Raw genomic sequence first — 12826 nt, forward strand, 5'->3', positions numbered from 1 at the left:
CTACCATGCTCGTGTGAGCGAGGCGAGCGAGTGCGAGAGACACACTCATGTAAACTCCTTCAGCACCGAGCATGTGAGCCAAGAGCGAGATTAGCGGTCATATCTCATAGTTCCCCTGGTAGTGAGTCTGGCTCCAACGCATTAGGTTGCATGGTCAGGCCTTACTGGAGCCAAGGAAACACAATGCAGTTTACATTCACAATGCCCTGATATTCATGTCATGTGAGCTAGTTTAGACGATGTATGGTCTGCCTCTCCGAGTCAGTGGGGAGGCTGATGAAGGGCCCTGCCTGTCTAGCTCCCTTCTGCTCTTCTCTCTAACTCTCAGTAAATCTGTGGCCAGGTCGTGTGCTGGCACAAGCTCCTATTCGCGTATACAGAATCGCTTCATTCCGCTTGGCTCCTGCACAGCTCCTCTTTCAGCTGTCAGCATTGTTGAATAAATACTTATATCACCATGACAACAACCCTGGAATTCCCGAGTATTCCCTTCTCTGGACAGGCAGGAAATGACACGTGGAATTGGTGAGCTGTTTCCTCACACTACATCAGTATCTAAGTGTCTTGATTTTTTTAAAGGGAAGTAATGGATGGACACGAGTAATGGATCGGTGTTTACCTCTGAAGCTGCTTCCCCCCATCTGCTCTCTGCACAGAGACACACATTTGATTTCCATCATGATAAAGAGAATACTCCCCCCCCAAATCCACTCTGACATCCGTGATGTGCGAATTCGCGTGCACATGTGTACACAGCCATAAAAAAAAACACATCTTGAGATATTCACTGTTCCTCCGGTGTCGTAAAATTCCAGTTGCGGCCTCGGCAGTGGCATGGGGAAAAGCGCGTACGTCGGGAATGCATTAGGGGGAAGCGTTTAGAACCCACGTCACCAGCAGAGCTTTGGCCTCACCGACGACGGAGAGCCAAGCAGGGTCACTCAGCCAGAGAGCTCTCTCTCCAGGCGTTTATTACATGTGACAGCACAGGGCAACGCATAGCTGGGGACTGCCATTTTTTTCATTAGCTGGAATTCCTGTTCGCTGAGGAGGACTGTAGGGGAGCAATGAGAGGTCCTTTATGAATGGAACAAGTCAGCGCTCCTCCGAGAACTCACTCATATATCACTGGCTGCCTTTCAGAGGCACTCACATCGCTTCGTTTAAATCTACACATTTTTTTAAGTCACACGTTTTTAATTTACTACATGAGGTGTAGTATATAAATCTAGAGTTGACGGATGAGTTGCCATCGGTAAATTAAAGTAACTGCTCGTAAATCTGACATTAAAAGTCCATCACTGAGGTCAGTTTGGTCATTTGATTTTCCAACATTCCCATCCGATGCTTCCCGGTTTCCTTACCCTGCTGTTCTACTTTTACCCTCAGATACAAGCATCTCCGTATGAAACGCATTTTTATGAGCTCGTTCTCATCTTTAGGGGGTGCTCATTGATTCACTTAATTTCTTCCTCTGTGCCAAAAAGTTGAACGCTGAGAATGCTGTCACTGCAAGTTCACCCTCGTTTCAGCACAATTAGGCTAACGTCACTCCTCCTTTGAGCTGTGATCTCCCTGGTTGTGTTTTTGTTCCTGTTTCAAGTGGGCCTGGGGGTTGCTAATTAACTGCCAGATGCTAATCCTTTAATGTGTGGAGATTATTGTTTTGATCGGGGGGAAGCGGGCCAGCTCTCTGTCAGCGCTGTGGAGCCACACAAGGATGTCACGGAGCAGAGATGGAGGGGAAGCTGTGGAGTGTAGCAGCCCCACCAGTTAAGCCCCTAAATGTACTTGCACAGACCCCCTCACACACACACACACACACACACACATACACCCAGGTGCACACAGTCACACACACACATACGTGAGTGAGAGAGATTGCAGCTGACTCTGAAACAGGTCGACCCGATGTGCACCAGCTCAGGGCCAGGTCTAGTCCAGACAGATCCGTTCCCCTGCTGTCTGTGCTAAGCTGTCTGTGCTGTCTGTGCTAAGCTGTCTGTGCTGTCTGAGCTAAGCTGTCTGTGCTGTCTGTGCTAAGCTGTCTGTGCTGTCTGTGCTAAGCTGTCTGTGCTAAACTGTCTGTGCTAAGCTATCTGTGCTGTCTGTGCTAATCTGTTTGTGCTGTCTGTGCTAGGCTGTCTGTGCTGTCTGTGCTAATCTGTCTGTGCTGTCTGTGCTAGGCTGTCTGTGCTAATCTGTCTGTGCTAATCTGTCTGTGCTGTCTGTGCTAAGCTGTCTGTGCTGTGTGTGTTTGTGTTTGGTTAGCAGTGCAGGGCAGCATGAGGGCAGCCTTCCCTCTCCGAAGGGATTCCAGGGAGTCGGGGTGGAGGGGGGACCTGACCAGCGCAGGACAGCCTGCACTCAGGGGGCGGCCATATGACTTCAATTAGCCTCCCTCTCTCCTCTCTCCTCCCTGCCTCCCTCTTTCGCCTCCCCACGCTCCCTCTCGCTCCTCCCTCCAACCCTCTCTCTCTCCCCGGCCCCCCTCCTCCTCCTCCCTCACTAAAGAGGGCCTACAGTCTGCAGTGGCAGCAGCTGTAAATCTGGCCTCTTTCCCCCGTAGCCCTTATTAATAACTGTAGGTTTTCGTTAGTCTTGATTTATTCAGGAGCCCTGCGGTTGCCAGATGAGCCGGGCTTCTCCTCGGGTGCAGAGCACGGGGCCCGGCAGGCAGTCACCCTGAACCAGGGGCCATGCTTGGCAACCACAGTGAAACGGGTCAGTGAAATCTGACATGCCTTTAGATTTACGAGCAGACAGGGTGGGGCCTCATAAATACCTCTTCTTCTTCTTCTTCTTCTTCTTCTTCTTCTTCTTCTTCTTCTTCTTCTTCTTCTTCTTCTTCTTCTTCTTCTTCTTCTTCTTCTTCTTCTTCTTCTTCTTCTTCTTCTTCTTCTTCTTCTTCTTCTTCTTCTTCTTCTTCTTCTTCTTCTTCTTCTTCTTCTTCTTCTTCTTCTTCTTCTTCTAGTTTCGAGCAAAACACACCATTTGGTCTTTCTCAGACAGAGATGTTTGTTTAAAGCATTCTCTTCCCTTGTGTCTTGCTGGGAAGGTGTGAGGAATTGTTGGCCTTAATCATGAAAAAAGAGAAAGCCCCCCCCCCCCCCCAGCAACTCCACTGAATGTTTACAGAACAAGATAAGGTTGCCAGGAGATATATCTTCAGATATAACTAGATAAGATATGGAAAGTAGCACACTCACAAAGTTGTCAACTTTAAACAGTACGATCATAAATGTTCTTGTTTGGATACCAGCAACATCCACTTGCATGTGTCCAAAATGCACGCATGGCTGTATAGATTTGTTTTACGGATGTAATACTACTGTAACTCTCTGCTGCTCTAAGAGCAACTTCAAAGGCAAGGGGGAAATGATGTGGGGTTTTAATGTTAACCTGGCACTTTTATAAGACAGGTACCAGACAAACTACCCAGTAGACCTGCCATATGCTTCTCTTCACAAAGGCAAGGAAAGGCATTATTTATAGAGCACAACTCAAACACATTGTCTCAAAGTGCTTTACAAATGAGCATATAATAGAACATAGAAAAATAAGACATTAAAAGAGGCAAAGTGCATTATAAAAGAACATATTAAAAAAGAAACTAAAATAATTAAAAAAAGAAATACTACAAAGATACTATCTTAATGTACTAAGCTACTTTCAGTCCATCATGGAAAGTACTGCTGCTACCTGTTCTCTAAAACAACATATAACCCTTCATTTTGGAGGGTGTTTCCAAGGCAACATTGAGTAGATTTGTGCACTGATCCAGGGTTAATGAACGCATTGGCTGCCGCATACCAACAGATTAAGGAGAAATTAAGAGAGAACCTTTCCAAATTAAGGGCTGCTTAACACACATTAATGTGGATCCAGGGGAAATTGGGATGAATTAAAGTAAATCCAAAGGCCTTTCAAGGACTTTTAAGGACCCTGTCTTTCCTGATGAACGGTGCAGTGAACCCTAAGGTTGTTATACTGTGTGCTCAAGCTTTGGTGAACCCTGAGGTTGTTATACTGCGCACTACGCCTTTGGTGAACCCTGAGGTTGTTGTACCATATGCTCAGGCTTTGGTGAACCCTGAGGTTCTAATACTGTGTGCTCAGGCTTTGGTTTCCCCTTCCTCCTCCTCCTCCTCCTCCTCCTTCTTCCTGCTGTGTCGCTCCCTCTCTCTCATCACAGGAGTCAACACAAGACTGTCAGCGCTGCTATCGCATTAAAGCGTCTTTTATCCAGATCTGTGTGTTTTGGAAACCTTGTCTCTCCTGACAGACACTGTCACGGTGGATGAATTCATCTGTTTCACAGGCCCGGGGTTCATGAAGGCCTCCTTCAGCACATGCTGCAGTGTCTGCAGGCTCTACAGAGCGGAAACATCACAAAGGAAAAGCTTTGGCTCTGCATGCTTTTTAATAATAAAAACACTTAGGAATGATACTAAAGCACGTTTTGATGAACCTGTTGATAGTTGGTTTAGTATAGTTTAATATGAGTTTGGTTTAATAAAGTGACAGATTATAAATGGATCGGTCTAGGTTGTTTTTGGAGGGATTCGCAAAGTTGTGAAGAAAGAAGCTGACACAGTGTTTCCTAGGGAACAGAAGCTTCTGGCATTTCCTTGTTCTGGTCTTGGTGTTGTCTGTGGCCTAGAAGTGTCCTGCTTTTTCCTGTTCCGGTGTTTTCTATGACACAAAAGCTCCCGGCATTTCCCTGTCCTAGTGTTGTTTATGGCACAGAAGCGTCCGGTGTTTTCTATGGCAGGCGAGCTCTCGGTGTTTCCTGGTGCGCCCTGCATGCCATGAATGAGGAGGTGGGAAAGAGAGTAAACACTAGCAGGGTTTTATGGAGGAGGAATGCCTTCAGCAGGGGGTACTAAACTAAAGAGAGAGTGAATGGAGCACGGGTAGAGGGGCACACACACACACACACACACACACACTCACATACACACACACACACCACACACACTTACATACACACACACACACCACACACACACACACATACACATACACATACACACACAAACAAACACACACACACACACACACACACCACACACACACACACACACTCACATACACACACACACACCACACACACTTACATACACACACACACACCACACACACACACACACACACACACACACACACATACACATACACATACACATACACACACAAACAAACACACACACACACACACACACACAACACACACACACACACATACAAACACACACACACTCCCTCTCTGATCTAATCTGATGTGCAGCTTTCACAAGCCTACAGTGCACTCTCTCTCTCAATCACACACACACAGCAGTGTGACTAGTCATATTCTGTACAGACACACACTTACAGTAATACAAACACAGACACAGACATGGAAATAGTCAGACTTAAACACACACAGAAACGTGTGTGTGTGCAGACCGATAGATGCACACTTAAAGGGTGGTTTACGGAGTGCCGGTAAAGAGAGAGGGAAGACAGAGCAGAGTCAGCAGTGTGTGTCGGGTCGGGGGGGCATGGCGAGCGAACGAGCGAAAGAGGGGAGGATGTTTCAGCTGATTTAGAGTCTTGGCTGGGTGGTCTGGACACGCGATAGGTCGTCTGCCCATAACTGGAGTCTTCTAGAGAATCTGTGAGCCCCAACTTCCTGTGGCCTGACACGCAAACTACCCCCCCCCCCCCCTTCAACTACCCCCTCAACCCCAAATCGAGCATGACGTTACAATCCACTGCAATCACTCCTTCTTTGTCTCTCTAAGTACCCCTCTCTGGGTTGCTAAATATCCAAACAAGGCCCTCCACATAAGGGAAAATATTTACAGACAGGCAGCACTCGCGTTCACCGCACAGCAGCACAGGAAGTCAGTCTCAGTATACCCGCCCCCAGAGGTAGCTAACGCGCTCCAGCGCAGCCGTGCAGCTGATTGCCTTGCGTGTGTGGGTGCTATGTGTGTATGTGCTCTGTGTGTGTGTGTGCGCGTGTGTGTGCGTGTGTGTTTGTTTTGTGTTGTGTTGTTTTGTGCTGTGCTCTGTGTGTGTGTGGGGGGTGCTATGTGTGTATGTGCTGCGTGTCTGTTGTGTTGTGTTGTTTTGTGCTGTGTGTGTGTGTGTGTGTGTGTGTGTGTGTGTGTGTGTGTGTGTGTGTGTGTGTGTGTGTGTGTGTGGCTGTGTGCTATGTGTGTATGTGCTGTGTGTGTGTTGTGTTTTGCTGTGTGTGTGTGTGTGTGTGTGTGTGTGTGTGTGTCTGTCTTGTGTTGTGTTGTTTTGTGTGTGTGTATGTCGACTGTGACATCCAGCCTTTGTAGAGAGCAGCTGGTCAGCTCAGAAGGGACTCTATGTACAGTTTCATATGCACTGCAGTAAATATTTACATGCCGTCACAGCCTCCAGTTACCAGAGTATACAGCACATTTATCAAACTTATCAAGCGTATGAAACCCTAGCCAGGTGGCTTTCTCATCCCCCAAATCCCCCCCAACACACACACACACACAGACAGACACACACACACACACACACACACACACGCACAATTTTAATTTCCCCCATTGCTTCTGTATTTCCTCCAAAGAGATGACATCATTGTCCCAAAGCAGACTCTCCCAGGTCTGTTGATTGCAGGGGAAGCTGCTTGTGAAGTCTGAGCTTTCTGACACACAAAATGGCCATGAAGGGGAACATATATTGTAACGCACTTTGTTTTGTTTTATTTACTTTTTTTGTGTTTCTCAGCTACCCATGGACTATGCAAAGCTTTTTGCACCCACTGCTCGACAAGTACCACACAGATGAAGTTCATTATTGTTACTGACTGTGTCCCTTTTCATTCTCCTGCTAATCCAGGGCTTTCGCCCCATCACCAGTGGCTACGTCCAGAAGCAGACGCAGCACGTTGGACTCAACAATGGAAACTCCAAGCCTAGCAGTGCTCAGTACAATAACCCGGCTGGCCTGTACTCCAGCAACCCTGCCAACCCTGCCAACGGTGCCAACGGTGCCAACGGTGCCAACGGTGCCAACTCTGTCAACGCTGCCCACTCCGCCTACTCCAACGGTGACCGGGCAATGAACAAGCACATGGCCAGTCTCAGCCTGGTGTCGCCTGACAGGTGAGCTCAGGCGTCTGTGCACAGGTGACGGCTGCTGTTTCTGGAGAGGGTTGGCCTCTGGTCTGGCGCGGATCCAGTTCAATAGTAGCTGTTATCTAGTCTAGCGCATGAACTCTCAGCAGGTTATGCCAGGCGTGGTCCAGCACATCCAGTCCAGTATTAGCCCCTGATTAGTACATTGATGACACAGTACATTACTGGCAATCCAACCAAGAATCCAAAATCCATGTGCCATCCACTGACAAATTGACGAATAGCTACACAGAGCGTAAGACCTGTCCAGGTAAAGTTTCTTAGAGGGCTTGATTACAAGTTACAGTGCAGCTTACACATGTAGGGTGACAACATCAGCTGGAGGGTGTGAGCTTCACGTGATAATCCTCTAACCTGGTACCATTCTGTTTGAACCGAGACACATTTCAACAGGAACATTTGTCTTTGTCCCAGTCATTGCGTCCTCACATCAAATCACAGCTGGCTTTGGGCCGGGTTTGGCCCAGATGTGGCCCAGATCCGGCTCAGCTGTGGTAGATTTGGGCCACGGGTCTTATTACAGAAACCTCCTCAGTCAGAAATCCTATCTTATCTCAGTCGAGGGTGACATTTAGGATTTTTGGTATTGCAGAAACATGTTTCCTAACTGGATTTAGGACAAAATCTTATCTTATCTTGGGATAGGCATTAAGCTATTACAGAACCGTCCTAACCTAGGGATTTCCCAAGTTAGAAATTCTAAATTATAGGATGGCATAAACCCAGTCCTAAATTCAAATTAACTGCCCACTCTTGTTAGGTCTGTATAGCAAGCAGTTAGGACATTTTTACTGTAATAAGGCCCCACATACATTCCAGAGCCTTCTGAGAGCCAGACGCTATCGGGCTAGCATGACATCATGAAGAATGAGACGAAGCCAAACCCTCAGTGGTGCACCCTGACAGGTCCCGCCGACGATAATGAATGAATGAACACATTCCTGAATTTCACATCACCTCGCAAAATATTGCCACGCACCGAGGAAAAGATCTCCCAGAGTTTCTCAGGGAAGTCTTTTTTGAGAGCGCTAGCTGAGCCTAGCCGAGCCAAGTCAAAGGGGTCTGTTTTCAGACATAATTAAAGTTTTGACAGGGAATTACTTTGGGTTCTTTGAAAGCTTGTGTTTGAGATGAGGATTATTTTTGCAGCGTGGGTCGATGAGGGTGAATAATTACCGTGATGTTATTTTGTGGCTTTTGGTTCCAGTAATTCATGGGCTGCAGTTTAGAGTGAAATGGCTCTGACCTCTATGGTGTTTGCTGAGAAAATTCTAGTTAGATATAGGGCTGATGGGGGATGACTTTGGGTAAATAAACCATCAACTTAAATCTTGACTTCAGTGACCTATTCTAGCAAAAATATCCTGAAAAATCAGAGAGTGAAATAAGGGTATGATGTAATACCAGCAGGTTATACAACCACATCATCCAAAAACTTTGTTCCAAGAAGAATGTAGGGGGAATCCTTCTTAGTCACATAAAACTGTTTAGCTTAAAGGGAAGGATGTGCTGAAAGCCAAATCTCTCACAGCACATTACTCCCGCAGCAAAACTGGACATCTCTTTGTGTTTTCCAGTCCAGAACCCAGGGTCCACTCTCCCAGCAGTGGGAATGGCTTTGACATAGAGTCAGATGTCTACAAGATGCTCCAGGACCCAGAGGAGCCAGTGTCGGCTCCCAAACAGTCCGGATCTTTCCGTTACCTGCAGGGAATACTGGAGGCAGAGGATGGAGGTAATTGAAAATTGTTTTTGCCTCCTTATACTGCCTGCCTGTCTGTCTGTCTGGTTATGGGGTTTGATGGATGTGTTTTTAAACTCGTGAAGTACAGTGCAAATGTTTACGATACATACATATACACAAATACATATGACACACGCAAATGCATACAGGCACACACACACACACGTACTTCTATGCTTTAAATACAGACTCCATGTTGACTAAGATTTATGTTTGTGACGTAAGACGCAGCGTGTCTCTCACAAGTCATTTAAATGAGCTTTGTGCCATGTGGGTCAACTTGTTCCAGAAAACCACACAAGCACACAAGTATAGCTTTCCTTTTCCAACCTCTAAAAGGTCGAGAAGAAAGCCTGAGAAACCAGCCTGAACACACAACTCCAAAACAACTCCTGAATGTCCCACCCTCTCTAAAGGCTCTCTCCACTGACAGATAGCTATTAGACCCAGGTTTGGTGCTGAGCTGGTAGGGCTCTATGCTGGATCAGAACTAGGTCCATTGCAGAGTCTGGTTCTGTCTGTGACCCTGTTCTACATTCTGCAGTTCACTACGTTCACTGCAGGTGCTAGACCTTGACAGGAGGGGAGCACGTGAATGAGGTCAACTCTCTCCACCTTTATGCGCTCTTGGTGACTTTGGCTTTGAAAAAGAGATTCCTTCTTGGCTGATAAAAAGTTTCCAGTTTTACCTCTAATTGAATGCTTGTGAAAAGTCATGTTGCCACTTTTGTTAAAGGTTGTGTCCGCATGATGCAAAACCAAACAAATGTAAAGATGAAATGAAAACGGCAGACAAAAACAGACTTTATACAATAAGTGATGATTTGAAAAGTGCTATAATCAAAGCTGTTTTCATTCCCTGTGTCAGGATTTTCCCCTTGAATAATGAATACCGCGTGCACTTATACATGCTGTTGTACAAAAAGCAAATTTCTGCAGTTCTGAAATTGTTGTGGTGTGTATTTTAGAGGTTTGCCAAAGGCAGTGGCATTCTTTCCATCTCTGACCTTCATCGTTTCACTGAAACTATTTCACCAGCTAAGATGTGATGCTAAGTCGCACACAGCTTTAATGGTTGAGACGAGTAAAAGCACACAGCTTCTCATGGTTGAGACGAGTGACAGCACACAGCTTCTCATGGTAGAGACGCTTCTCATGGTTGAGACGAGTGACAGCACTCAGCTTCTCATGGTTGAGACGAGTGAAAGCACACAGCTTCTCATGGTTGAGACGAGTGAAAGCTGCTCATGGTGGAGACAAGTGAAAGCACACAGCTTCTCATGGTTGAGACAAGTGAAAGCTGCTCATGGTTGAGCCGAGTGATAGCTGCTCATGGTTGAGACGAGTGAAAGCAGCAGCAGGAGGAGAAAGCAGACACCAACAGAAATGTGTTTCTTTCTGTCTGAGTCTCTGTGTGTGTGAACGTGTGTAAGTGTTCGCCAAACCATCTTAGAGGGGTTGAACATGTCTAACACACATCTCTGAGACTCTAAAGCAAGAATCACAGAGAACCGAGCACCGCAATTTTAATTCACATGTGCTGGAGACTCCACCATGAAATAAATCTGTATGCCAACAGCTGGCCTCCTCTTTCTAGGGTAATGTGCCAGCTGTGGCAGCTCCACAGAACCCAGCAGGTTTCAGAGGGCATGCCTGTTATCATGTGGTTGCGTGGGTGCGGTGTGGTGTGCCAGTCTCAAGCCCAGATTTACCCACAGCCCTCTCTCTAGGTGTGCCCTGACATGTAACACTACGTTGCAAGGTTGAGCAATGTGTGTGTGCTGTTTGCACACTGACCTGCCACAGCCACTGGGAGACAAATGTGAAAAACATTCATATACGTAGTTCCCCTTTCCCTCCGAATACACACACACACACACACGCACGCATGCACGCACGCACACACACACACACACACACACACACACAAGCACATGTGCACACACACACACACACACACAAGCACATGTGCGCATACACACACATGCACAGGCACACACACACACACATTTTGACAGAGTATGTATGTCGTTGTTTGTGTGTTTCCATGTGCTCAGGTATTTCTCCTACAGACAGATCTTGGCAAGTTTACATACTGTTTCCATGCTTCCAATAAATCTGTGTGTGTGTGTGTGTGTGCGCGTGTGTGTGTGTGTGTGTGTGTGTGTGTGTGTGTGTGTGTGTGTGTGTGTGTGTGTGTGTGTGTGTGTGTGTGTGTGTGTGTGTGTGTGTGTGTGTGTGTGTGTGTGTGTGTGTGTGTGTGTGTGTGTGTGTGTGTGTGTGTGTGTTTAGCTGTCTCTCCCACAGAGAGAGGGATGAGGGGCATGCGCTCCCCTGTTCGATCCCCTTTGCCCAAACTGGGAGGTCTGGCTCAAGGACCGATGCCCAGCCTTCAGAAGCTCCCTCAGTGCACGCGCTGTGGCAACGGCATAGTGTGAGTACAGCGCAGCCCTGACAACACACCTTCAGCCAATATAGCACACAGGAGACCATGCTATAACATAAATATATCACAACTATTGTTAGCATGCTATTGTTAGATGCGAAGACAAATCATTTCCATGTTTGTGGCACTTTCCCATTGTGTCCTCCCTTCTTTATAACGTATTACTTTATAACTTACAAGCAGTTAATTAATATGCCCATAACTCTCTCCAGAATCCCCAGGATAGATTAGCTTACTTTTTCTATTCTGTCTGTGGTTGCTCCAAATCAAGCATTATGACCCCGAGCAATCCTGGTCTGCCAGAGCATGTCCCACACACCTCTTCACAGTTCACACTCCCTCTCCCTGACAGTCTGGTGAGGTATGAAGGCACCGTCATCATATTTTAATCGCGGCCCATCTCTCCTCGACCTTCTTCTCTTCCACGGAACTATGAGGTCAAGGTAAATCCCCGCCCGGGAACCGTTGGCGTGCCGGCGCGGCGATGATGTCATCCCATAAGCGGCGGAGGGGGAAGCGGAGCACAATGTGTCCATTGTGATCCTTTTAACACGCGGGGGCTGAAACAGAGCGGCTTACTCACCGCCGGCATGCAGCGGGAGAGGCCGAGAGGGAGCCCACTGCCGCGACCCATCTCTGGAGAGCTAGTTAGGAGTTCCGCAGACAGCAGCCAAGCAGGGGAAAGGGAAAGATACTTAGCCTGTGTTGCTAATAAAACGTTTTGCTCTTTGATGGGATAATCCAAGTGGTAATGAAAAGTCAGTCAGGGCAGTGACCTTCGGCGGTGTGCCTGTGTTTGTCGTGTGTTTTCCAGGGGGCACGATAGTGAAGGCACGAGTAATGCAACGCCAGTCAGTCAGCGCCGTGACCTTTGACCTGTGTTTGTTGTGTGTTTTTCAGGGGGACGATTGTGAAGGCACGAGACAAGCTGTACCACCCCGAGTGCTTCATGTGTGACGACTGCGGCCTGAACCTGAAGCAGAAGGGCTACTTCTTCATCGAGGAAAACCTGTACTGCGAGACCCACGCCATGGCGCGGGTGCAGCCGCCCGAGGGCTACGACGTGGTGGCCGTCTACCCAAACTCCAAGGTGGAACTGGTCTAATCCCCACGGCAACCATCCTACTCACCTGACCCCCCCCCCCCTCCAGAGCCCCAATCAGCAATAACCTATTTATGCACTGTATGCCCCCCAGCCATCTTCACTACAGGAGAGTGGAACAGACAGAGGAAGAGGAGAGAAAAGAAAAGATTGAGAGTGTTTGCCAGTTTTAGGATTGCTCTCTAAGCCTTTTCCAGCTCACAGCTATCATGTTCTCATTTTGGTGTTTTTATGTTTTTTGGTTATTTTAATGGACTCTCTCTCTCTCTCTCTGTTTTTCACTCCTGCTGAGTTTAATATTAGAATGTCAGAATTGAATATATTCAATATTGAGTGGAGCTCTGCTCGCTTGTGTCAGCTGC

At 47.3% G+C, this 12826-nt stretch overlaps 1 protein-coding gene across 2 annotated transcripts in view; it reads left to right on the top strand.

The window, feature by feature from the left end:
- pdlim4 (PDZ and LIM domain 4) overlaps nucleotides 1-12607 on the top strand; it is a 63131-nt gene extending 50524 nt beyond the window's left edge. For both annotated transcript variants that reach the window (XM_031571638.1, XM_012835787.3), the window contains exons 4-7: nucleotides 6874-7139; nucleotides 8750-8907; nucleotides 11209-11350; nucleotides 12263-12607. In XM_031571638.1, coding sequence (XP_031427498.1) covers nucleotides 6874-7139; nucleotides 8750-8907; nucleotides 11209-11350; nucleotides 12263-12467 — 771 coding nt within the window. In that variant the 3' untranslated portion in view covers nucleotides 12468-12607. The remainder of the gene's footprint in view (nucleotides 1-6873; nucleotides 7140-8749; nucleotides 8908-11208; nucleotides 11351-12262) is intronic.
- The last annotated feature ends 219 nt before the right edge of the window (nucleotides 12608-12826 follow it).

The sequence above is a fragment of the Clupea harengus genome, chromosome 8 (assembly GCF_900700415.2).
Source record: "Clupea harengus chromosome 8, Ch_v2.0.2, whole genome shotgun sequence".
Taxonomy (NCBI): domain Eukaryota; kingdom Metazoa; phylum Chordata; class Actinopteri; order Clupeiformes; family Clupeidae; genus Clupea; species Clupea harengus.